We start from the raw sequence: 27916 nt of genomic DNA on the forward strand, positions 1-27916 counted from the left end.
AATTAGTGGAGTCTATGCATCAAGAACTTTGGGATTGCATTTCCTGTTAAATGTATTATTCTTACTACTGGTATCTACGACTTGAACCAGACTGTCGCCAAGGGGATTCCAGTACTGTACACTTGTTAGCAATTCAGAGCAAATGGAGGTTTTCAATGTATAAAAGCATAAAGACTGCTCACTGTCTTTTTCTGGTTTCCAGAACAGACCACTGGAGTCCAAACTGGGTTGTCTGCATCCAATATATGCAATCTCATGTTTTAATCTTTGAAAAAAAAACAAAGACTGACTATATAAAAAGAAGAAATTCTTGTGCATATTAAATAAATTATTGAAATTACATGAAAACAAAGACTCGCCATAGCAACCATATTATGAAAGAAATTGCCATATGATTCAAAACATCAACAAGCTGTGTTTGGTGCACCCTGGTGGCAATCAGAATAGAAATTATAAGTTGATGAATTACATGGTTACGTTTATTGCATATCTATTTCATCAACGCTTTTTGCTTTTAAATTTGGTATAGAGTAGGGTACTAAACAAAAGTGTATGCATGCACAGAGGATGGGTAGAAAAAAAGTACACCATGCAACAAGAGTTTTGCAACATATTAAAAAGATGACACATAACACCAGCAATAATGGGTATTTTGTAAGTACCAATTTAAACAAACTTGTAAGCCATTCATGCTAAAATGCTTTTTTGCTAAAGTTGGTCAAATTTTGTCAAGTGCTTTCGCCAAGATGTCATTTAAGATTTTCTTATTTATAATAAAGGCAGTCATTTATGGCAAAGAATTGTAAACGTTTGAACAGATTTGAGAAACTTTCATGCCAGGATGCTCTTACAGAAGTTAAGTCAAATTTTGTTGAGGAGTACTTTAAAAGTCTTTTAAAAGGTTTTCTAATTTTAGTTTTGTTGGCCATTTTGATGGCACATCTGCATCATTTGAACAAGCTTGAAACAGCTTCATGCATGTTATATTTGTCCAAATTCTGCTGAATATTTCTTGAAAAGTCATTTGAAGGTTTTCTATTTTAGTAATGTGACCATATCTGAAGGTAGATCACCTTGATTTCATGACGAGACTTTTTGTTAAATTTGGTCAAATTCTATTAGCTGGCTTCGAGAATTTGTATTCCACAACTGTGATGGATGAAGGACAAAAAAATATGCACACTTAACCTTATGGCCAGCTGACCCAAAATTATGGTAGTAACGATACTTTGCTTTTTTATTCATTCACAAAGGTGACAAAATTATTCCATAAAATTTGACATGCTGAAAACCCAATTCCATACCTTCTTGTACAATGCTGACGGACCCACATACATGTATGTATGAAAATGACTCAGGCTAACCAGGTTCAATTTTGTAATGCTACATATATATTGCTTACCCTAATCACAGATGTTTAGATCAATAATCCTCAAGCATATATTTTTCCATTATCTTACATTGTTCAAGTTTTCAATTCTTTCAACTGCCACATACAAACAGGTTTTACTCTATTTACCAATTATCTTATCGTTTTACTTTTTAAATGCAGATTATCTTTCTAAACCATGAATTAAAATCTGAGTGGTCAGGTTTGCATCAAAGAGACTAATAAACATCTATACAGCTAAGGTTCTTTTTCAAGCACTTTGATACATTGAAATGGGAATAAATAAATTAATGAGAATCGATAACATCATTGATACATGTGTATAAATTAATGGTGTTGAGGAAGACAGAGGCTTGAAAAACTGAGATAAAAACATGGGGAAAATATTTCCTTCGTCTCTTTATTGGTATGAGTTTATTATTATTAAGAGAAATCTAAGGCCAGAAATCTATGCATTTCCTTTGGAAGAGGTAATTTTTCAATTTTTTTTCTCATATGTATCTTCATAGGAGATAAAGAAACGGACTGTCTAATGACAACTCTACACAATCGCTGTAAACTCTGTGCCCGTTTGAATTGTATTTCAAGGAATTCCAACATATCCCTTTCACTTTCTGTTACATCCTTTGGATTTGCCATTAATTTACTCTTCATCAAATTTATCCAACTATCACTGTAGAAGTTGAATCCAGCATAGACCATTTTCTTTACAAAATTTCTACACTCATCTCCAAATCCCAGTAAAAGGAAATTCAATGATTTTTCCACTGGATGTGGAACAACTCCTGCAAGAAGTAACTTTTCTGCTAGGTTAAAGTCATTCTTTGCAAATAACACGTAAGTCAAGAGTGAAATCTCAATCATGAATGAATTGGGTCTAGTGATATTGACATCAGCCCCAGCGTCAATCAAAACATTGGCAGTATCCATGTGATTGTTCTCAACTGCTGTTAATAAAGGGAGATAACCATGTGCAGTCTTGATATTTATGTTGGCCCCTGAATCTATTAGATAAAGTACAAGTTGCAAGTGACCATGTGAAGCAGCCAAATAAACTGGAGAGCAATTGTTTTTGTCACAAAGATTTAAACTGGCTCCACTGTTAAGAAGGATGACAGCAATATCCTTCCACCCAGCCCGACATGCTTCACACAGTGGTGTAGTTCCCTTACTGATGTGGTTTGGATCAGCACCTGTGGAAAATATATACAGTGCAATCATTAAACTTACAAACATTGTAAAATTGGCTCACACCATTGCTTATTATTTGTTTTTAGCAACTATTGGTTGGTTATTGCCTATCTGAAATGTTAAAGGCTAACATAATGATTTACCTTAATTGCTGCTTCTCAGCATCTGTAATGTTCTGCTACTTTTATCAGATAATTATTGAAATAGAATATATATTTTCTTGCTTATATTGTTTAATTATTGCCTAAAAAAATATGTGTGACCATGTGATACAAATGTCAGACACATCACACAAACGTATCATGTAGATTGTATAGAAAAGGGACATACTGTATATATTTGCTTTTAGGTCAAATCCAACTGCAAACTGTGCCAGCAGATCTACCATGCATAATGTGCCAGCAGATCTGGGTCTATTAAGTTTCTTGCAAATAATCAATAGAAATAGCACATAACCTGATCTACCTTCACTTAATGTGCCTGTAGGGTCTGTACTGTCTGCAGTTAGGCTTGACTTACATGTGAGCATACAGTATATAAATATAACTTGCCTATTTCTTCAAGTGTTGCCACATACTGTGTTCTGAATATTCCAAAAATTAATTAGCATCAAATTTTAAGTCTATGTTTGAAAAAATGACATAAACTATCAGTCAGTAAATGAAATCAGGTAACAGTTGTCATATGAGAAACTGTCTTGATCTGCTATCTCCCTTTGATAAATGGTGTGAGAGACACAGGTAATAAGTGTCATTTAAGAAACTGACTGAAGAAATTATGTCTTCATCTACTATAAATGGTGTGAGAGACAAATCATGGGTATAAAATGTGAGAGACACCAGCGGGACATGCAAATCATGGGTATAAAATGTCAGATGCAAAGTGCCTAATATTTCTCTTATTTTTAACTATTTTGTTTTTTCCAACAGTCTTGACTGAAACAGAAGAGAAGAAATCAACAAACCATGCTCTAAAAGCTCCTGAACTTCATTAAACAGCTCAAAAATGTCATCATTCACACCGTTTCTGCTTCTGGATCCTTTCTTGTACTTCTGACTGAGGCAGTTGACAAGGCGCTTATTCATTGCAGAGGTCATCTCATTATTTCATCTGCTGTCTCTGAAAAATATTGATAAACAGTCACTGAATTTTGCCCAGATATGAAACTCAAACATCTGTAATCAGGTAAAAAAATTCTTATTAGTCATTGGTCTTTGTCAGAAATGCGTGATGTATAACATTTTATTATTATTTTCAGGGTGGCAGTTTTCATTATCATGAGGTCAAATGTACAGCAAACAAGCACTGTGCAAATAAGTCCATCTGATTAAACTCCATACCAAAATATAAGTGTATAATTTGATCACAGTTTTGCTTGAAAAAAATGAAGGTGGTCTGGTTTTCCAGCATCAAACAATAAACTGTTGCCATGTTTTACAATATTTATATCGAACAGTGCCACACTGACTTTTTAAATCCCAGGAAATTGGACAAAATTCTAATGCATCATTTACCATTTGTTGGGACTTAATATGAAATATAGTGTGCCAAAAAATATGAACATAAACAAGGCTAAAAACAAACGATACTTATATTAAAGTTAAGACATCTAAGCTGTAAGTCACTAATGCTGTCTATAGTCCTAGTATATCTATAAAGGGAAACTATAAGCATGAGTAGATGTATTGCTATATTGATTGCCTCCCCTTATACAGAGCCTCTTAAACTCAGCCATCTGTCAGTCATTACATATTCTCACTTACATACTATATGCTTATTTCTTAAAATGAAATTATATTTCAATTTCATTCATACATTAAGTAAAGAGAGCTGTCATGTTACCATGATGCTTAATCTTTTACTGGTGGTATTCATGAAAGAAAATACTGGTAGGTCTTGTTTGTATTTCTACGGGTTAAATTGTTGTGGAGAGTGTGGTGTAACAGGAATAACATTCATATAATGGTGCTAAGTTTCATCAGCTTTTAAAAGACAGTTTTACTCATCACTGGGAATGACCATATGTGGACCATAGCTTAGATGACAATTTTACTCATCACTGGGGATGACCATATGTGGACCATAGATTAGATGACAATTTTACTCATCACTGGGGATGACCATATGTGGACCATAGCTTAAATGACAATGTCACTCATGACTGGGGATAGCCATATGTGGACCACAGCTTAGAAGACAATTTTACTCATCACTGGGGATGACCATATGTGGACCATAGCTTAGATGACAATGTCACTCATCACTGGGGATGACCATATGTGGACCATAGCTTAGATGACAATTTTACTCATCACTGGGGATGACCATATGTGGACCATAGCTTAGATGACAATTTCATAACAAAGAAATAGTTTACATTTTATACAAAAAATACATGAATTACTCTAAATTCAGTATTGTGTGCTCTTTGTACTGGTTTTTTTAAAATGAATAATAGGATTTTATGGTGAGAGCAAGCTAAAAATGTGTAATATTAGATAAGGCAGGATTACTTGAATTAACATAATAACCATGTACTATTATCAAGTTTCATGTTATCAACAAGTGTGGAGGAGGAAATTAAAAACATCATGGACAGTTAAAAAGATAAGGTTTGTGGAATTAAGGAAATCAGTGACAATCTTGGAAAAGTGGTCACATTCCGTTTAAATCCTGGGTCAGCATTTAATTACTAGGATGGGACCACTCTGGTGGCAAAAGTGGTTAGAGCATCTGCCTCCAATGCAGGAGATTGCAGGTTCAAAACCTGGATGAATCATACCAAGATTTACAGAAATGTTACTAGCAGCTGCCTCGCTTGGCTCTCAGCATTAAGTGGTAAGTGCTAAAACTGGTTGGCCTTGTTTCAGGATAATGAGCGGATGGGACATGATGCTATATGTCTGCGGCATGATACTCCAGTGCCAGACATCACTATAATCTGCCACAATTGAGACATCATAGTGATATGGCTAATATTGTTAAAACAGCATTAAAAATCCAAATCACACACATTTCTAGGGTTGGTTTATTGAGCTTGCTCTCAAAGAAAAAGGTTAACCAATCATATTCTGTATGTAAGTGAAGTGGGTGTCAGAATGGGTTTTGGTATATTGTCATGATTAATAATAATAATAATAATAATAATAACAATAGTACTTTAATTTCAGATGGCACAACTAATTTAGCTTATCTCACACGAGGCACTCTTGGGCATACTATACTTACAAAAATAAAAAATTATAGGTTAATGACCCAAAACTAATTCATTTAAACCTTGTATAACATACATTCATCCACATCAGTGTAACATGTTGAAACCTGTTAATACATAAACACATTGTAAAAAACAGGATATTTGGTACGGGATAGCATATGCTTATGTAATTAAAAATCCCACTCTAAACACCAAGGTTGTCAGGCTGCTTTAGTTCAGCGGTACCTGGGTCCAGTCCTAAGATCCTTTATGTGTAAATGATGAGGATATGAAATTATTTTGACAAAAGGATGCCTGTTAAGAGATTTAAATGTGAGTAGATGCTATTTTTGTATTGACAAATCTAGCTGCATGCATCTTACTGAGAGAAAAGGTACTTCTTATGGGTCAAAGAAAATAAAATAGCAATTGATGAATTTTCATAAAATGTGATTTGGAAGGATGAGATTTGGTAAAAGTGATGAATAAAGCAAAGATATTTGGGAATATAAGCATTGTGTAAGTACTGGTCTGTTAGTTTTATTTTGATACCGGTTGCCCCATAAACTCTAAACTGAATTACTGAAGTTTTTATTTGTTTATTTTATTTCATGTTGGAAAAAGCTGAAAATATGTGCATGCAAAATAATAACATAAATACAATCATAGCAGTTTATAGTTTATAATAGGTTCTTGACATAGCAAAGGAACAAGAGCTGGTCACTGCTGTGTGCAATATGACGATCTTACCAATTTTGTCAAAACAATTTTTTTAGGTCTGTAAGTGTTGGAACACTGAAAAAGCTAAAAAATTTAAATGCACACAAATCTTACAGTCATTATGGACAGTTTGATTATATGGTTAATATTAATTTGTGTGTATGAACCAGCAGTAGTCCATAATGGGCCTTGTGTACTGTTGAATACAATAATTGACTTGCAGGTATTGGAAGATATTTCTTCAGTCTTGCTGTAGTGTTAGTTCAGAATCTGGAACTGTACATACAAGTTCATGACCTGTGTGATGATTCCAAGTTACTTATCATCAACATATGCTCCCAGGAGTTTACATAATTATGCTCCTAGTTGTTTAGGTCATTCCACATTATATATATATATATATATATATATATATATATATATATATATATATATATATATATATATATATGCACACATACACACATCATCAGCAATCAAAATGAGCTTTCTGTTCCTCATCTAACTGCAGTGAAATCTGTGGTGTACATTCCATTTACTGTTAAGATCCAGCTGCAGATAGATATCAAGGATTGTGTTGCTGTCTTGTGTAAATATTGCACCATCTGCATGCATATCAGATTCAGTGTTCCTGTATACAATGGCAGGTCAATAAATGCAAACTAGCTTGAGCCCCGAGGAAGACCATATTTATTCGACCAGGACTTGATAGTTATGTTTAGCTTGACTTGCTGTCTTCTGTCTTGCTGGCTTCTGTCACAATGATCATGTATCAAGGAAATAGGTTTTTTTTTTTATATTAACCAAATCTTGGAAACTACAGTATCAGCAGTGTATTAATATTGGGTGGTCTACAGGTAAGTCTTTCCATATGCAATTTTTATACAAACAGTAATCATCTACTATGAATTAGTTACCCATTTGTTTATCAGTAAGTTTTGACAAAATTTACAATTTGTCTAGCTCTCAATTTTACTGGAAAATGTAATGATTTTGTTATAAAAAAGAAACCATGATTAACCTGGTATTTTTTAAATGTGATTACATTATTACAGTTATTGGCAATCAAAACACTGCCTGATTGCAACTAATTGTGATTAAGCAGTAATCATTTAAAAATAATTTTAGCTGATTGTGATTCATTATTAATTAATTACAGAAGATTACAATAAATTCTGATGAATTAGTAAGTACAGTAGAATATATTACCTGGTAATTAATTTGCAATTAATTTTTTAATATTGCTATTACTTGAGATTAATTAATATTCATTTACAGAAGAATATAATAACTTTTGATTAATAAGTAATCAATTACTGATAATAATTAGATTTAGTCATGATTGCTACAGCTAATGTGAGGTAGATTTGATTGCAATGAAGTGTATTTAGGTAAATCATCTTAACCTTAAATAATGCATAGTAAGCAGTTTTATGACACTGTGGAGAAGGACATCCAAGAAAATCCTATTTCTTAAAATCAAATTTCAGTGTAATAAAAAAACTTTTTACAGACCTAGAAATGTGTAGTTTTACCAGTAAAATGAATATTTAATGCAAAGGTACCACAGAATGAATGCAAATAGACTGATATGCACAATGAATGCATATGGAATGATATGCATAATGAATCCATATGGAATGATATGCACAATGAATGCATATGGATGATATGCAAAATGAATGCATATGGAATGATACGCAAATTAATCTGAATGGAATGATATGCACAATGAATGCATATGGAATGATATACAAAATAAATGCAAATTGAATGATATGCAAATTAATCTGAATGGAATGATATGCACAATGAATGCATACGGAATGATATACAAAATGAATGCAAATTGAATGATATGCAAATTAATCTGAATGGAATGATATGCACAATGAATGCATATGGAATGATATACAAAATGAATGCAAATTGAATGATATGCAAAATGAATGCATATGGAATGATATGCAAAATGAATGCATATAGAATGATATGCAAAATGAATGCATATGGAATGATATGCAAAATGAATGCATATGGAATGAGATGCACAATGAATCTGAATGGAATGATATGCAAAATGAATGCATATGGAATGATATGCAAAATGAATGCAAACGGACTAATATGCAGAATGAATGCTAATGGAATCAGGGATCGTCCTGGGCTTCGCCATTGTCGCAAATTGCGATTTTCTTTCCTTATTGGCAACAAAATATGCCATTTGGAGATTTTTTGGGTGACAGCCATTTGGACTGTTTAATTTGTACATACAATCATGGATTTGGATTGCAGGATTGAACTGAAGTTTCCCACCCAATCCCATCCTGGGTCTACAGTTCTGATATCAGGTGTAAATTATCCATGGAAGATTCTACTTTCTGTTGCTTCCACAATCAGAATCATTATCAGTCACCACCACAGGACTCATCATTGTTAGTGATTCCTATAGATAATGCCATCTCAGGGCTCAACTCTATTTCCATTGCTGTACAGAGAGGGAAAGACGTAAGCTAACAGCCAAGTACCCTCTTGTACAGTAAATGTATGGACCGGTTATGTTGATCAAGAGTTTTCTATTAAACACTAGACTCTTGCATGCACATAAAAATAATAATTATAGCCTGAACTTAATGTGAAGTCACACAGGCTACCAGTGCAAGTACCTAAATGTGTGACACTGACAAAGTGTTAGAAAGTCGTGAAAACAGAACTTTGCTGTCATTGGAAGAAAGTTTGAAAAATAGATGGAGTATATTTTTCTTAGAAGTGAAACAAAGCTCTGACTTGTAATGGTATATCTTCCAAGTAGATCTAGGCAAGATGTATTTTGCTTCTTGGCATGAGATGAAGTAAATGAGTTATTCTTCTTGTAGGGCTGGATTGCATGGTAGTAGTAGTCCTCCTAAGGTAGCTGCATTATGATTGAGTAATGTATTTAAAGAAAAAAATGTGTTATGAAGTATGCCTGTAACTTCTAGTTCTCTTTTCTTTACTGCCATCATTTTATTCAATTTCATTCATGTAGCTTTTAAGAATAAAACTCTCCCAAATTAAGGCATGCTAAATTAAGTTCGTCGCTAATGAACAGATACAATTTCTCTCAAAAGATTTAAAAACTGAAGAGTCAGCTGACCCTTGACCCCAACATCTCAAGAGTCAAAACGAAAATCTCAGGAGTCAAACCTGAAATCTCGAGAGTCCATTTTTCGGGACAATCATGAGCTCATTAATGTGATTTCTCATTATTGGTGGAAACAAATGATATGTACAATTTCTTGTTCCATTCTCTGTAATGAGAAATACTTGTACAGTATTTTGTAAGAAACATACAATCTGATTTTCGTAAAAGTTTTTCTCTTTCTGACTATATCTTACTGTGTGTATATTTGATACATGAAACAGACAAAGGATTATCTTATATTTTATTATATTTTTTATTTCTCAACATATTTTATTATCAACTGCTCAAATCATTTTATATACAAAACTCTATCCATACAACTATGAAGGCTATATACTAATAAAATATCTAGGATGGACATAACAAAATTGTTCAGTTCATTATTTATTCCTATTTTTACTTTTTACAAATAAAGTAACAGTCCTATCTACTGATGGATCTTCTTCACATATCCCGATGAGTTCTGCCAACTTAACATTGTCAAGTTGGGACTCCATGTGGTCGTGTGGTCTAAAGTGCTCTCCGTTACGGATCATTGCCATTTCACGTCTGTCTGCGTGGGTTCGAGTCTAGGATTCGGCCATTGTGGGTATGTGAGAAAGCTTACCAGTAGCTTCTCATGAGTCAGTGGCTCTTCCTGGGGTTTTCCTGGGTTCTTCTTCCACCATTAATACTGGCCGCCATGCATAGCCTATCAGGTGCTGAAAAACGGCATTAAACCCCACAACAACAACAACAACAACATTGTCAAGTCTAAACCTGCCTGTCTTCAGACATATCTGGCAGGAAAAGCCATGCTTGTAAGTCACTGTTAGGATATACTTGGCCAGTCTACAATAATCTACAAACACATCACTGTATTGGTCAACTAGTTCCTGACACACATATTTCAATTTATTTTCATGGAAGTTCTTAAGCAATACCCTAAGCTCAAAAAAGGTCCTGTTTCATTCTGTCAGTGTCAACAAGTCTGCCAGGGTCTCCCTTTAGCCCAAGCCACGGTCTCCCTTTAGCCCAAGCCATTCATGGATAACATCCATGTCCCGATCTCCATGAGATGATGTACCAAAATGATGATGTTGGTAGATATCTGGGAATATGGATTCAATTTAATGTTTGAGGTTTATCCATGAATGATTCTTCAAATCTAAATTCAGTGTTCTCCTTAAGATTGTTTATGTAGTTGTTTGCAGCATTATGAAACAATATTCTGTTCTGCTGAAAGTCCACCACTTTTTCACCATTGCTCTGCAACAAAACCACACACATTCTGCAGTCTTTCTCACTGTTAATTTTCAGCTGTTCCATTGTCTCAACAGTACTTGTAATCATTACATTCACAACCTTAGTGTCTTACTCATCTTTGTGAACCTGAATCAAAAATACATGAAACAAATGGTTTGCAACTTTGGCCGCTGGAGATTTAGCTGCTGCATGGTTTTCTAGTGTGGCGACTAGAGCTTGATACTACATCATTGACTGCTTTCACTAATGAAAGCCACCCGAAGCTGGCAGGTTCCTTTAGAGAAATGTGTTCCATGCCCACACTTTCTGCAAGAACAGATTCCATTTCCCTCAGCTCACTTTACCAGATGGACGAACTGTGATAATAACAGTACACATTCTTCACAGTGGTGTGATACTCCTTGGATGAATCATGATCTCTGCAAGCTTGGCCTGCACATAAAGCTAAACGATACGCTACACAAAGAATCTGCATGAGTCTGTGATTGTGATTATGCAATTCCCACATTTTAACACAGATACCATTTTTCCTGCCTGTCATCACAAAAGCACCACCACTAGCCATGGCCAGACAATTAATGAAATGAATGACAAATTCAGCTTCCTGTTTTGAAACATTTCATGTACACGTTTATCTTCTTGTAAAAGTTATGTCTGTGTCTCACTGATGATGATGCCAACAAAATCACAGTGGCTGATATCTTTTAAAATGGAACCCTGTATGTCTTCATCTTTGAAAGTCAGCATTTTGTCTTGGATGACTGCATCAGTATGCAATGTTGATTTGTTCAGCAAGGCAGGACAACCATTCTCTTTCTAAAACCAGAAGGAAATAAAATTAGTATGAAAAACCTTACAGTTATTGAGTCATCTTGGTCCAAAAGGTCATGAATTTCTATTAATTTAATATGTCCATTTTTTATAACTTGAATAAGTTATTCCAATGAACTACCTTCAAAAACATCTTAATGGTAAAGCCTACCAAAATTGTTTCTTTTTAGGGACCAAGGAAAATTTAGCCATCACCCAATTATTTTTTTATTCCTCATTATTCATACTGTCAAGAAAATCTGAATAAACATTGGACACATTGCAAACTCTCCTGAAGACAAAGCTTATAAATTGTTTGCCTTGAAACATGATATTTAGAATACCACAAAATTTACCTGCAATTCAGAATGGATTGTACTAAAAATATTTACCTGCAACTCAATCTGAGTGTCTAGTGGCAGACCATTCTTCACCACGAAATCGAGTGTCCTGAACTCTGCACTCTTCAACTTTTTACATACTATAACAGATTTGTCAACCTGCTCTTCTATCACATTAGCTATAGTCTGGTGTATTGTCTTTTCCCTGTGAACTTCAGTGGCAATCAGATGGCAATCAGATGGTCAGAGTTTTTTTTCATGATGACTTAGGGCACTCTTTCGAAGAGTGGAACTGCTTTCAGTGGCAAATGCAACTGATTTTCCAGCATCCTTTCAACAGTCACATATCATCACTTCATTTCCATCTCTAACAATATTTCTGACCGATGGAAATTCACTTTTCCACCCATCCTTAAATTTTCTAACATATATCAGAGATTGGCTCTCCTTCACCTCAGAGCTTACACTATCTTTATGTTTCTTTGGAGTTTGGGGGGTGAGATAATTCATCACTGGCAGGTTGTTCCCAAAATCTGAGCCAGAAAAGAAAATATACTTCCTTGTGCCATTGTGATTTTAGAGTTCAGAAGTATGCACTGTTATTTCTTGTCCATTTTTTCTAAATGATCCATTTGAGATTGAGATTGCTTGAGATTTTAAACATTTTGCCCAGTGAAATAAATTAATCACAAATAAAACATAATCCCACTTAAAATGGGCTTCAGGAGAAACCATATTTTCCCATTCTGTCTGATTATAATTTAAAAAGCACTCAAACACTGATATTTTATCAGAAATGAACCCCGTGAATTCATAAATAATTCAAATTTTTAACATTTCTCCAAAAGAAGCAAATTAATTGCAATAAAACAATGTTAGTCCCCTCACCTTGACAGCTTGGTTATTAAGCTGCAACATGTTTCAGTTTTGACTAATTGATTATAATTTGATGTATAATCAATGGCGATATTTGATCAAAAGGCAGTCCAACCTAATTCAGTTGCACCTAAGTGTGACATCAGTGAAATGTTAGCTCTGCCTAGTTCATATTTATCTTCCAATGGTGCAATATTACTGACTATCAAGGTGTAAACTGTTGTTGAGCAGATGCCAATCAGAAAATTTGTTATGGACTGTGCACTCTTAGAAGAATCAAGGCTAATCAAGATTGATACTCGGGCCCAAAAATACATATGTCAAAAAGACACAGGTCTGAATTTTCGCCCCCCAAAATTGGGTCATATTTAAATTCCATTCATCAAAACCCAAGGGTACGTGTCTATCAAAAACTGTGATACCATTCTGTAGCAAAATGAATCCTTAAATATCATAAGAATACGAACAATATCTATTCCTTTGCATTAACTTTAAATGGCTGAAGCAGGTAAAAATATTCATCCTAGAAATTTATTGCTGTAATTTTCAAGCCATTTTTTTTTATTTACTATGTATATTTTCTTTACTGACCACATATACAACAGTACAGTGCAAATGATGTCTACTTTTGCCACTGATCAAATGTATAATAGTCTGGAGTAAATGGTGTATATATTGCTGTGATACATTCTGGTGTTATAAAATATAATTGCTGTGATAAATTTTGGTTTTATAAAATATAAGTAGTGTGTGGCTCATTTAAAAATAATTTCCACACATCTCGGCATTACATATTAAATTGCAGCAATTCATATGTCTATATCAATGGTCTATATGGGATATATTTTTAATACATACATGAAGATATAAAGGATGTGTAATGTTTCTAGGCACAATAAATACCTGTACAAATGATTTAATATCCCGTATAGTGATATTAGATGATTAATATATTATTCATTTGGGTGATTGTGATTCACACTTACCTCATATGGGTTTGTCACCCATTGTCAATCTTGGTCCAAATTGGTCTTTTTGGTTCTTTTGTTTTGGCCTCTTTTAAGTCCTCTTACCCTATTTAGCATGAACGGCATCTGAGGGAAACAAGTGGGGCGACTGCCCCAGGCTCCACTCTTGAGGGGGCACCGCGCTTCAGGCCTAAGGTCGTCCTTATGAGTTTGTCAAGCTATATTCTCCGGTAAATTGGAAACGCTGATACATAGATAGACATGATCAGTGTTTGCAGTAGCATACCAATCGAGATACTGATACTCTGGCCCTGCACGGTCATGGTCAGCCCTAGGTCCTGCATACTCCTAAAACCGCCTCTGCTATTTGGTATAGTATATTTGTTTTCTGGGATAAAGAGTTAAGTTCTGATGTGAATATCTTAATATCAAGTCTCAAAATATAGAGTAATTCCACTGCCAAGTTACTTCTGTAAGTGCAAATCACAATTCACCCACTATCATACTTTTGAGCATTCTTAAGGTGTTGTTAAGTATCATTTACACTACTCATGCATTTCCTTCACGCACTTCTGACAAAGTTTTTCCCATCAATGAATCTCAAGGGCATAAATACCAGTCGTATGCCTTGTTCTGGCAGACACATTCTGACCAGCAGAGACTGCATATGTGAAATAGGAGAACTAGTAGAACAGTGTATACGTGAAATAAGAGAGCTAATATGACTGCTGTATACTTACAATAGAGATCACATTATAGGATAAGAAAATAAATCATTACAGATGACAAAATATTCCAAATGATATGACATAAATCTACAACATATTCTTCAGTGTTGAAAATTGATGTTCCTGTATAATTAACATTATTATACTGCAGAAGTATTATTAAACTGATTGCATACATCTATTCTGAATCAAGTGACAAAACAATAATCTATTCTACCAATATAATTATATTGCTGCATACAGAAATTCAAAGAAATATATTAAAATGTCAGCACTATTACTATGGTTAATAGCTAGAAGGGACCATTCACTGTAATATTCCTAAAGGGAGTATTCATTATCTGTGTATTACACTGACATGCGCAGCATTTAGTTAGCTATACAAAAGAAACAATTCTAAATTTCTATTTCAAAGTATTGGCGCATTCTGGACCATAACAATACAATACTCATTGGGAAACACATTCGAGTGGTATCATTTTTCATGCATTTTATACTTCAATATGTTTCTGGCTGTATTATTCCCTGAGCAATACATTAATCATTAATCGATTTCAGTGATTATTGTCTTATGTACTTTCTTGACTTTACCCCGAGCCACACAACATATACATTCATGTAAAGAAAGAATTTTAGGCGTCTTCGATTTATTTGAATCTATTTCCGAGTTTTGACTGAAACATTACAATTTCATTCTTGATTCATTCATGCACATTTCACAGTTAATATTTACCATTAACTAATACTAGTATGTGAAATTTAAATAGCTTTCCTCTGAGTAAAATCCCAAGTTGACATCTAGCCGAAGTTGACCTCGTGCTGAGGTAAAGCTCAGGATCTTACAATTGCCAATGACCACATGTACAATAGTCAGGTATAAATGATATAAGAAGATGGCTGAAGTCCATGATCCACTCACCTCAAGGTTTATCAAACCAGGAAGATACTCTGTCAGACAATGATCAGTTCACCTCAAGGTTTTTCAACATGAGGAAGATACTGTGAAGAAAAAAAAAATACCAAGTTCAATATAATGTTTCACAGGGATTTACACCGAAACCCTTACAAGCTATGTTGTTATGCGTTAAAATGGTAGACTTCAGAATTTACAAAATTGAACATTGTTAAAATTGTCTGCTCGTCAGTGAACACAACTGTGAACCAATCCTTGATAAGAATTCTATGCACTAAGGTTGGTTCAGAAAGGTGCAACGTTGTATCATCTGTAGTAAGAAATGTAAAAAAAAATAAAAAATAATGAACGGTTATACGGTTCACAGAAGAAATATAAATGTAACCTGAGGTCGCGTAAAAACACAATACATAAAACCCTTCGTTTTCGAAACAGGATTGATCGGTTGTAACCAAGTCAATACAGGTACAAAATAATATATCATTATATTTATATATGCATTCTTTACTAAATAAACTTCTTTTCTAAATAAAAATATTTTAGCAAGAAACAGATTTTGAAAAGGTGAAGGTAAGAGCTCAATTGCGTCAAAACCTATTATTCCAGTAAAGGAGATTAATGGCGTTTGTCAGAAACACACAAACAATACTGGTTGCGCCATGTCTGCTTTAAAAGCATAGTACATCCAATGTGTGTGAGTGAGTGTGCACGTGTGTGTGAGAGAGAGAGAGAGAAACAGAGACAGACAGACAGAGAGCCATCAAGATTTTTCCTTTCTGGTCACACTAACCTCCCTCTAATATTGTGCTTGTGAAAGTTACCTCTCTTGGTTTCATGTGTCTTCGAATTAAATATAAAAAACATTTATGTTCGTATTCTTACGGTAAGATGAATTACACAATTTGCATTATATAGTTCTCTTTAAGTTATTATATTTATATTTCCAGAAATATCTCAACTAATAATAACTTATAACAAATTATTTAATTTCGTTCCAGTACTCAATCCAATTGGTGAAAGTCAAGGTCATTGTTGTTGCAGAAGACGAGTGCAGACCTTCACGATAAATATCTAATTAACCAGTAGGTAACATTTTAATTAAGAATTTAATAATTGCGAGAAATGTACCAATACTGTTCAGAAATAGTATAGTAATAATTAGTCATCAATAACTTATGACTTCTGTAAATATTGATTTCAAGATTTTGTGAAACCGGTAAGTAACAGGGGCTCGTTACAAAGAAAATTTGGAGTATCCGTCCTTGAATCAAGGGATGGGGGTTCTAAGCTGTGTTATATTGTTACAGGTTAGAACCACCATCCCTTGATTCACGGACGGATACTCCAAATTTTCTTTGTAACAAGCCCCTGTGGGTAAGTGGAGGAGGGGGGTCTTTCACCCTACAAAATAAATGAAGCCATATTATTTAAAATCTGCCAGTGGAAAAAAAGTTTATATAGTACGATGATTAGTATTACATAAACAAAAATATGAGTTGCTTGAAGATAAAAGATAAATTTACCTGTTAATTTGCAAGTCACTTTAATAATACAGTGTAGGCGCATTTGATTCATCTTAAATACAATATTGATTGTTGTACTGAAATTAAATACTAATATAATTTAACCAAAGTCTAATCAGTATTGATATTTGAATGCCCTGCACCTTAAGTGTAGTCAAGAAACTTCCAGACAAACATTTTTCATTGCTATGGATGTTTACATAGTCTGTGTTGAATGCCTACATGACACATGTGACATGTAATATAATCGTCACAATATTAGGTCATGGGAATGTTTTTTCTTTTTCAACATGTGTAGCTTTCATTGTGATATCACAGCACATGACATTCAATCCGATTTGTACTGGATCTCACCTTTATGTTGACAAAAATGTTTGTTTACTTTAACATTGAGTTTTACCGTATGTGTTTGTTGGGGTATGTAAATAATGACCTTCCGATAGAATATGGATGGATGATCATCCAGATAAAATGAAGAATCACTACTTAAAGGTATAATCAAATTCTCAAAAGTGACACCCTTTACTGAAATAGTATTGAACACGTACATGACTTCTATTATAACATGCTGCAGAATACTTCATTCTGATTTAGACTAAGATCTCCAATATCATAGAGATCTGACAGGCACTGATAAAATTCTTGTTCTTGTGACCTTTGGAATTCCAAGTTCACATGTTAACCATCAAATAAAATATTAATTTTGTGTTAGGGATAATTAATGTTAGTAATGATTGGGGGGGGAAACAAATTTGTACCACTGTGTTTCTAGGCATAATAGTGATATATACCACAGTATAACACCATTATTTTAGGAATTCAAACAGAAAACAATTGGTCACCTGAAAATATTAGGATTATTTGCATGTCTTACAAAGAAATAATTGTGCATAACACATTTCGTACACTAGTAAATATGTATATAAAAAAATATTTTGTCATAAAATTTGGATTTGGCATGAATATCTTGAACAAGAACCCATTTGGCATTCATCTTGGCATACGTGACATGTGTCATGTGATTAAAGGATCATGTAATTATACTTAAAAAATTAAAGATGAATTTGTGACATAATACAATGGTTTGGTAAAACAAATTATCATTTTTTAAATATTATTTTGTCTTAGTAAACTCAAACCACACTGTTAATTTCACTAAATTCGCAAGGAGGTTACTCTGGAATCTTTTATTATTTCTTACTAACAGATATTACCAAAGTACCGGTACAGTGAAAACAAAGCACCTTGGTACATACTACAGACCTGCCAACCTTTACAGTTTTGCAGTAAGTCTTATGAAAATAATCCTCGAATATGTACATATGGAATAAAAACAAAAAAATATGGAAAAACGATTGTTGCCAAAAATATGGATAATTGGTTTGTTTGTGTTTGATTTGGATCCAGGTTTCATATTATAATTATTGTAGTTGTCAGGGAACCACACTAACTTTACAGCAGTACATCAGAAGCTTTAAATTGCACATATTATTTTGATGCAACTCATCTGTGTGATTATAGAATTTTTAAAAATGGCATAGATGCTTATTGAAAACAAAATAAAACTAAGCCCTGAAAAATTGTTAATAATGAGCACAGAAGAATAGAGAGGAATATTCAGATTCTTGCAAATAAAAACAGTAAGGGACACAATTACATTTGTTGGACATCACTTGTCAAACTGGGTATGTCTCATGGTGGGAGATTTCCTTCGTTAGATGAAATGGCAAACAATTCCAAGAATTACATCAAGTTGAGAGATAGAAGCAAACCATTGAGCTGCTTAGGTTTTGGAACTGAAGCTTGTGCAACTGTACTAGTTGTAAATAAGGTCTCATTTACTTTGCAAACTTTTCAGTTGAATATAATGTTTACCATCACTGTATGTTTCAACTACAAAACTTTCAAAAATGTTTTCCAGCTTTATAATAGCAGTTTATGATATTTTGTTACACCTTACTGAAAACTGGTCACACTTACTAAAAAACTCAACTGCCTTACTGAGACAGTCTCATCAGGGTTGGCAGGTCTATTAATCCCCCGAAACTCTATGGTACAGTAGTCCCCCTCTTGAACGGCCACCTGCTTCTTACAGCCAGAATCTGTTGGCACCGATGAGTTTCTGTTCAAAAGTACCCCTCATGAAAGGCCACCCAGCTAACGCGACCAGTGGTCAGCATATTAGTGCAATAATAAAAAATTTACCCCTCACAAGCAACCGCATTTTATTTTAATATGTATTCAGAACCAGTGTTTTATTCATAACGTGTGTTAAGTAATCTGATTTCTGTTTCCCGATGTCAGGTTTTCATTACTGAAAGAAGTGTTGACTAAAGTACATGTACCACTAAGGTTAATATTATATCATTTACACCTCAAGAAAGCCACATTTATTCCATAAAGCTGAGAAATTCTCAAATTTTAATCCATACATGTAATCCAATTGGCCTTACTGCTGTGTTATCATGAGATGTTTGGTTTAGTCACTCTGATAATTGAATCAGCTGATGATAATGAAGTTGTCGAAGATTGGAACAAAAGACTAAATGATATATGCAGGGGATATAACAGTAAGGATATTTTGTATTGTGACAACACTGGTTTGTGTTTTAGACTGTTACCAACAAAGTGACAGATGATGTGATCTGTAACATAATTATAAAGACAGTTTTAAAACTATATCAATGGTTATTCATAACATTCTTTTGAAAATGATGAAGCAGTTTGTTTTACGTTTATTTCACAACATGCTTTTGATTTTTAAATGAAAATATTAAATGTTTTAGAATTAAATGTACTTGTGACTTTCTTCATATGTATTTGCTATTCACATTTGTCACCCCCCTCTAGAAAGGCCACCCTCATTATAAGGCCACTTCCCTGCTGTAATAGGGGCGGCCTTCTAAGAGGGGGACTACTGTATATCATTAATACCTTGCACCTTTGATACTAATGTCTTCTGAATTGGCTTTTTTGCATGTCCAGAATTTTGTAAGCTGTGTTTTGATTGGTAAATCATAAGGTCATCTTATAGTGTATCCCCTTGGGGTGGAACATTGAGAGTATAAAATCCCCTTGGTGTCAGAAGTGAAGGTCAGCCTGAGTAAAAGTAACAAACTCTGGTATCAAAACTTGGGGTCATATCAAAAATTTGGCAATCCCTGAAGTTCAAATGAGGTCAAAGGTAAACAGTCTTAACATGAACATGTATTTACATCTACATATTATAAGCAGTGTTGCACACTGAGTGTAGGCTTGTGGGGGTCACTTTAAATTTTTTATCCTGTGTCCCCCAAATCTGAACCCTTTGGGCACACCACCCTTTCCAGTCATGCTTTTTAGTCAGAATTTTTGTATTTAAAGATATGCCTAAAGCCTTTCATTAGATGATGTCCATTCACGTCTCTGTTGATGGTAACAATGGCCATTATAAGTCACAAAAGATGGTAGAAACTGTCAGATGGTAGTGAATATCTTTTTAAAACAATGTATCTGGCAATAAAAATATTCATGGTTTTAGGTAGTCGGCCAAGCTGCACTGTAATGTAGTGTTTGGCAGCCATTGGTGTAAAGTATTTTCCAGGTTAAAGTCACCTACATGGTGAGGAGGCCATAATTTATTTTGGGGTTGAAATATTGACAAAAGAGACTAAATTTATGAAAGTATACAATTTGTCATTTAATTAATGATTTGTTAGTTGGAAGGAAAAGTAAATCAGAAAACAGGTATTCATTATAGTAAATGCTGGTAGATAATAAGCATGAGAGTAAGATCCACAGCAGAAGCTTCTATGTTGCAGCTCATTTCATTTCAACCCAATATTCATATATGTTAACATGTTAATGAGTGATTTGAGCAGTGATAAAACTTCTATTCCATTAATGTAAGTGTCAAAGAAAAATGTGATATCACGCTGCTGACAACAATCAACAATGTTAAGGTGGTAAAATGGTCCAAGCAAATGAAATTATCTCTTGTTATTAGGACTGTTAGTGATTTATGTACAAAATTTTTCTTTGTCAGTCTTAAAAGTGTGTTCTTTATATCTGGAGGGTGGAACGGTGTCCCCTACCATTGTGATCCTGTGAGCAACACTGATTATAGGTACATATTCTGTCCTCATTTTGTTGTTGTTGTGGGGTTTAACGCCATTTTTCAGCACGATAGGCTATACATGGCGGCCAGTATTAATGGTGGAGGAAGAACCCGGAAAACCCCGGAAAGAACCACCGACCCACGAGAAGCTACTGGCAAGCTTTCTCACATGCCCACATTGGCTGAATCTTTGACTCGAACCGCCGCAGACAGAGGTGAGATGGCAGTGATCCGTAACGAAGAGCGCTTTAGACCACTCGGCCACTCGGGGCCCCTCCTCATTTTGTATGATGCTGCACAACTAAACAGATTGATAAACAGTCCCAATAAAATTTTCAAAAAGGTGATTGTTTGAACTCCAGTACATTTATTGAAACAACAAATATTCTGTAAAGTTGAATCTGAGTCCGTTGAACTAGAATTAATCTATAGTGGGAATCAATAATAGTCTGGACCAGTGCAAAACTGAAATAGAACAAAAGGAAATGTGGTATTGATTAAACTCTTTTTATGCAAGTCTCTTTACTTTATGAAAATTGTCTGCTTTCTTCAATCAAAAGCTATAAATATTGTGCAGAAAAGCAGACCACACTACATATAAATGGGGAATAGTACTATTTCTATTCTTCGTATTTCATTGGATACCTGTAATTAGCTCTCACTTGTACTTCATGAACCCCAAACAGCAAAAACAGTCCATTAAAGTACCAAGGTAGTTGTTTATTCCATTAAGGTATCAGGGTAGTAAATGACACTAAAAATAGATACCTTTCTGTAGTATAATAGGTCATGACTCCTTAGCTTTTGACCTTGACATCAGATGAATGACTTAGGCTCTTAGCATCACTGACTGCTAATTTCTGTAGCAATGTAACTATTCATTTTAGAAATCAAGGTAGTTGTTTTGGTATTAAAGTATCAAAGTAGCTATTAGTCAATTAAAGTATCTAGGTAGTTGTTTGGTATTAAAGTATGAAAGAAGTTAAAAATTGTATTTGGTGTGTGCCAACTGTAGTCATTAAAACCATCAGTTTTGTTTATCATTTTTTTCTTCCAGAATTTACATACGTTATGATGTTACGTCACTGGTAGGAAATGAGGAATTTTCGGACTTTTCTAAAACGGCTGACCTACACAGGATTGGCTGTTGGTAGCGGTGCAGTTGTGATTGCCTATGTCTACCCAAAATTTGTGTATGCCACCAAGGTAATACCAAATATAAATACATGCAACATGATTTAATAATCCATATGGCTTGCAATTCCATAATCAGGTGCAACTTGCTGTATATCCTAAATGTTTTGTTACATTTGAAAAGTAAAGTTACATGCTGAAGATTATAAACCAGACTTGTGCACTGTCACAAACTAACACTGTAGCACCCTAGTCATCAATAACTACTTTGATTAACCATTCCACCTTTAAAGAATCAGTAATCATAATTGTGCGTTCATTTAAGTGGTTTGCATTATTTGTGGTGAAAACCTTTTATGATGCTGATTATGTCATATTGAGAGATCTCCGCCTGCTTTCATTGTGTGTGTGTGTGATTTGGATTTTTAACGTAGCTTTAATGATGTTTCAGTCATTTTGCTACGATGTCTGCAGTGTGACAGTTTATAGTTGTTGTTGTTGTTGTGGGTTTAATGCCATTTTTCAGCACATGATAGGCTATACATGGCGGACAGTATTAATGGTGGAGGAAGTACCTGGGAAGAACCACCACCCCACAAGAAGCTACTGGCAAGCTTTCTCACATACCCACATTGGCAGAATCTGAGACTCGAACTGGTGCAGACATAGGAGAGAGGCAGTGACCCGTAACAGAGAGTGCTTTAGGCCACTCGGGACCCTGACACTTTATAGTGATGTCTAGCACTGGGGCATCATATCGCAGACATGTAGCATGATATCCCACCCAGTCACATTATCCAGACACCAGACTGAACAGTCCTAACACTAACCTCATAATGCTGAGCGCCAAGCGAAGCAGCTGTTAGTACCATTTTTGTAAGTCTATGGTATGACTCGGCCAGGGATCGAACCCACAACCTCCCGCATCTGAGATGGATGCTGTAACCAGCAGGCCACCGGAGCGGTCTACTTTCATTGTAAAGTCATGAGCGCTGTCTCAGATCACCTGTCTATGGAGTTACATTATGTAATGCAGCTTTTTTCTCATATTAAGCTATTTGCTTTTTCATATACGTTAATTCTATAGTTTAGGTAAAGGTATGTATTGTTTTTTTGCTTTAACGATGTTGATGTTTTTAAAACTTTCACAGACCGCTCTGGTGGTATAGTGGATAGAGTGTCCGCCTACAAATTCTGAAACAAGGTCATCACCTGGTGTTTATAAACTAAGTCATGGTCAAACTAATTTCTAAAAAAAACGGTATCTGTAGTGAATAAATTTACATTACAATATCATGTAATGAAAAATAAAAAATAAAAAAACTGACAAACAATTAAATTGAAATAAATGTATATTAAATCAGATATAATTAAATCAAATATACGTAACAATTTTATTGGTGTAATTGATATCAACACCAACTATTTGATGGCTTGATGAATACATTTCACAACAAAACACTAGAATTAACCTGGCTAAAGCAAGGGGGTGTCTCAAAAACTACAGTCAGTCAGTGAATATCTTTAAAAAAATCACATGGTGAAGTCATTTCCACTTTTCTAACTGAACAAGGCAAAGTTTACATTTTTTTTTAATGCAACTTATTCACCCACTTCACATGGTAGCATGACCCTTGAGTGGATTCATGGGGAAGTGGACAGTGTTTTATTTTATTGGATTTGCATTTTGTTGAATCATGCTGTATGATGACAGGCTACTTCATCATTAAAAAATCATTGATAGAAAGAACTAATCAATGCAAATATCATTTATCTTTTTGTTGTTTTTAATTACTTGTGTCGGAGATTAGCTTTACCATGGATTTCATGCCAGATTACTTACAATATGTGATTCGCCCTTTATAAGAAATTGAAAGAATCAGTAACATCTACTTTCCACTAATTGTGATATAAAATTGCTGTGCTACATTGTTTAAAGAAATTGCAGATTTATGCACATATAGTTTTGAAATCTGCAAAAGCTGCAAACAGATATGCATTTGCAATAGTTGGCAAGGTTGGTTACCATGCTGTGTCTCAGAGCAAATCACTTGATATTTTGTATTTCTTCAAATATTAAATGGACCACTCTGGTGGCCTAGTCGGTTAGAGCATCTGTCTCAGATGCAGGAAGTTGCCGGTTCAGACCCCAGCCAAAATACCTAAGACATTATAAAACAAATGGTACTAGCAGCTGCCTTGCTTGGCATGCAGCATTAAGAGGTTAGTGTAAGGACTGGTCAGCCTCATGTCAGGATAATGTGACTGGGTGGAACATAATGCCATATGTCTTTGTCATGATGCCTCAGTGCACACAGGCCAATATCACAGCAATATGACCGAAATTTTTTAAATTAATGAGTATAGATTGTAAACCCCACAATGACATACAGCACAGTAACTTTTCTAGCTACACACCATTCCTATACATAAGTAGGCTAAATAATCCACATGTTGACTTAAGACTGAAAAAGTCAGTGAGTTTCATGAACAACATATAGTTCAATACCAAACATGAAGGTACAAGTGAACAAGTTACAACTGATTATGCGAAAAGTTATTTTCTTCACTCGTAGAAACCATCTGAAATTGAAACTCTATTCTGAGAGAGAGAGAAGAGAGAGAGCCATTATTACTTTGAAGGATACTGGAGGTATAGGCCAGAGGTTCTGCATTCCCACCTTATATTACCTGTTCTCCTAATGTTCGTGTGATTGTGAAACATAATTGAAGGAGAAAGCAAATTTTTAAGTAAATTGTGTTTCTCCAAGAAATCACTACTAAAAATCCCTTCCAATCACCCTGCCATGAGAGCATGCTCGCCATATCATTCAACTTAAAAGTTAGCAAGACCTTGTTATGATGAGGGGAGGGAATGGGCAAGGGTTGTTGCCCTCTGTGAGATGCAAAGGAAGGCAAATTTTGGTCTTGCAGCAGCGCTGGATTCATGAGGTAGCAGACTTAATCCCTAACAAAAACTGTGATTGGATAAATATTCTCCGAGAAACATAGTTTACTTTAACATTTGCTTTCCGGCAAAGGTTAAAATCATCTTTATAATATGTGAAAGAAACTTGCACACTAAGCAGCTTTCTGGAATTCGTGAATGGAAGTGTGTCATTATCTGTTATTTATAGTAGCTTAATAAAACAATAATATATGGCTTATTTAGATTTGGGTGGAATAGAATCCTACTAATCCTGAACTAGTGACTTGCACCCGAATTGTCATCAGGCCCTGTGCAAAGACTCATGTTTTGGCAGCTCTTTGTATGAATGACAGCAGATCTGAGCACAGGCAGTTTTTCACATTTGCGTGGACATTATAACTGAAACAATGAGCTAGTCTTATTTTGAGATCATCGGGCAGCAGAAATTATTTAATAATACTGAAATTCTTACAGACATCCAACAACAGTGTGGAAGCTGCCGAGGATCAGAAGTATGCCTATGCTCCACTTCCCACGCGTGAGCAGCAACTTGCTAGTCTCGCCTCGAAGGAGTTTGATGTTCTTGTCATTGGTGGTGGTGCTACTGGGGCAGGAGTGGCTTTGGATTCTATCAGCAGAGGTTTATTTCATTTGTCTTACAAATACAGTGCTTACTCACTCTTTTATAACACTTTTTGTGGGGCCCATAAAAAGTAGCCTGCATTATAAGTGATGGCACCTTATTCTGAGGTACATTCCAAGAAGACAAGCACAGTGGTGCAGAAGGCATAAGCATATGGTATTTAATGATGTACATTATATTTGGTTTATAGTTGCCAACTACTCATTGGTAAATTTAATTAACTAGCAATAATTGAACAACATTTATTATGTGTAATGTGATTAATGGCCACACTTATGTGGAAGGACCACAGCAAATGATTTTCTTCATGTCTGTATTCATTAATTTAATTTATGGCTTGCTGTTTCAGATATTTATATATTCTATGATATACAGTGTGACCCTGTTATAAAGCAAGGTTGGGGTCCATAGAACCCAACCATGTTATGTATCGAACCATGTTATATGGAACCAAATCAGTTAGCTGAAGAAAATGATGCAGGTACCCAAAAAAATGGGGGAGGGGAAAAAAGAAGGTGCAAAAATATGTCCTTTTGATTAAATGAAAACAAATCTAGTCTGAAATACAATTGTATATTGACAAATTACGTTTGTGTAGTACAGTGCATAATGCATTAAGGACATGTATATGAAAAATCCATGAATTCTAGTATAGATCAAATGTCATAAAATTCATGTTCCAGCCACATCTCATTAGAAAACACAAATAACATACAGAAGAAATGGTAGTCCTTGTTTGATCTATATCCCATTGTTAACCAATATGTGTCACTCAACAGTTCAGTAGAGTATTGTTGCCTGTAGCATGTGGTTTTAGCTGTTCATATGCTACTTGTACATGTACTGAAATTGCCCTAGATTAGATCAGCCAGAGACAGCTATTTTGAAGAGGCTACCTAGCAAATTGACTGTTTATTTAGTGGGTATGCTAGTTTCAAGCTTGTGAATTTATCTAAGATGTGATTTATTATATCAGTAGTGACCTTAATGATGTTTTCATATTTTGTTTTATTTTGTTGTGCTTCTATGTTCATCATATTAGAAGGGTTTATCTTCCTATTTGTGCAGATTTTCATCTTTACATTGATTGAACTTTGCCTTTAGTCAGCACCATATAGCCACAGTTATGCTGATGTGCTTAGTTGCTTATTAGCTGTTGGAACTGGAAGATGTGAGTTGTGTTACCTTTGGGTAAAGCATTTAACCTTACTAGCTGCACCAATTAATATCATTTGATTCAGCATCAACAGGATTAATGAGGGAGTTTTAACTTTAAATGGGCTTGCATTCCATTGAGGACATATGTATTCTAAATTGGTATGCATGACAATACACTAATTAAAAAAGAAAAAATATGAAACATTCGCCTCAAAACAACACTTACATAAAACAACCCATAGTCAGTAGTTTTATCTTCCAAACCCACATATCCACTGGCCATATAACAATATTTACATAATACTAGTTTAGTCTTCCAAACCCACATATCGACTGACCAAATAACTAAAAAATTTGTGTTATTAGTTTAGCCTTTCAAACCTACATATTCATTAGACAGATAACAAAAATTACATGTCTTACTCTACTAGGTTAGAGGTTTACTTGGCTTTTGTTTCAGTACAAAAAGATTGGCAATACAGTTTACAGCTGCCAATATTTTCAGGTCTGACAACTGCTATGGTGGAGAAGTATGACTTTGCCTCAGGAACTAGCAGTAGAAGCACCAAGCTTATCCATGGAGGTGTTCGGTATCTCCAAAAAGCTGTCTTTAATCTGGATTTTGCACAGGTGCATATTCTTCCTACCTTTTTAATTAATGATTTTACATGTTATATAGATACCGTATATACATGCTTTAAACTCAGGTCCATCTGCAAACTGTACAGACCCATAATTCACTTTACACACCCATAATGCATTGTATAGACCCATATTGCACTGGCAGTTCTTAATTTGTACAGTCTGTTTGGACAGATCAGTAGAACAAACAACATAGAGCCTGAACTGCCAGCACATGATGGGATATCAG

At 34.7% G+C, this 27916-nt stretch overlaps 2 protein-coding genes across 10 annotated transcripts in view; one reads left to right on the plus strand and one right to left on the minus strand.

Annotated features, from left to right (window-relative positions):
* Positions 1-1769: 1769 nt before the first annotated feature.
* Positions 1770-16354, minus strand: LOC149791031 (uncharacterized). 7 transcript variants are annotated; one of them, XM_089972934.1, is made up of 5 exons: positions 16314-16344; positions 15569-15648; positions 13940-14309; positions 3546-3700; positions 1770-2583 (listed from the first exon to the last, which is right to left on the minus strand). In XM_089972934.1, the coding sequence occupies exons 4-5, from the start codon at positions 3676-3678 to the stop codon at positions 1814-1816; spliced, it is 903 nt and encodes a 300-aa protein (XP_089829060.1). In that variant the 5' UTR covers positions 3679-3700; positions 13940-14309; positions 15569-15648; positions 16314-16344; the 3' UTR covers positions 1770-1813. The 7 variants fall into 7 exon arrangements, with proteins under 7 accessions (XP_089829060.1, XP_089829055.1, XP_089829056.1 ...); XM_089972929.1 differs by lacking the exon at positions 13940-14309 and having other exon boundaries at positions 16314-16354; XM_089972930.1 differs by lacking the exon at positions 13940-14309 and having other exon boundaries at positions 16310-16341.
* Positions 16355-16560: 206 nt separating this feature from the next.
* LOC149791032 (glycerol-3-phosphate dehydrogenase, mitochondrial-like) overlaps positions 16561-27916 on the plus strand; it is an 81331-nt gene continuing 69975 nt past the window's right edge. The window contains exons 1-5 of one of the 3 annotated variants that reach the window (XM_089972924.1): positions 16561-16644; positions 18293-18371; positions 22239-22387; positions 25719-25884; positions 27551-27675. In XM_089972924.1, the coding sequence (XP_089829050.1) occupies positions 22277-22387; positions 25719-25884; positions 27551-27675 (402 nt within the window). In that variant the 5' untranslated portion in view covers positions 16561-16644; positions 18293-18371; positions 22239-22276. Of the gene's footprint in view, positions 16645-18292; positions 18372-21116; positions 21191-22238; positions 22388-25718; positions 25885-27550; positions 27676-27916 lie in introns of those variants that run through there. The other 2 variants (XM_089972925.1, XM_089972926.1) reach the window with 2 other exon arrangements.

This window comes from Sinohyriopsis cumingii, chromosome 10 (genome assembly GCF_028554795.1).
Source record: "Sinohyriopsis cumingii isolate HCF-2022 chromosome 10, ASM2855479v2, whole genome shotgun sequence".
Taxonomy (NCBI): Eukaryota; Metazoa; Mollusca; class Bivalvia; order Unionida; family Unionidae; genus Sinohyriopsis; species Sinohyriopsis cumingii.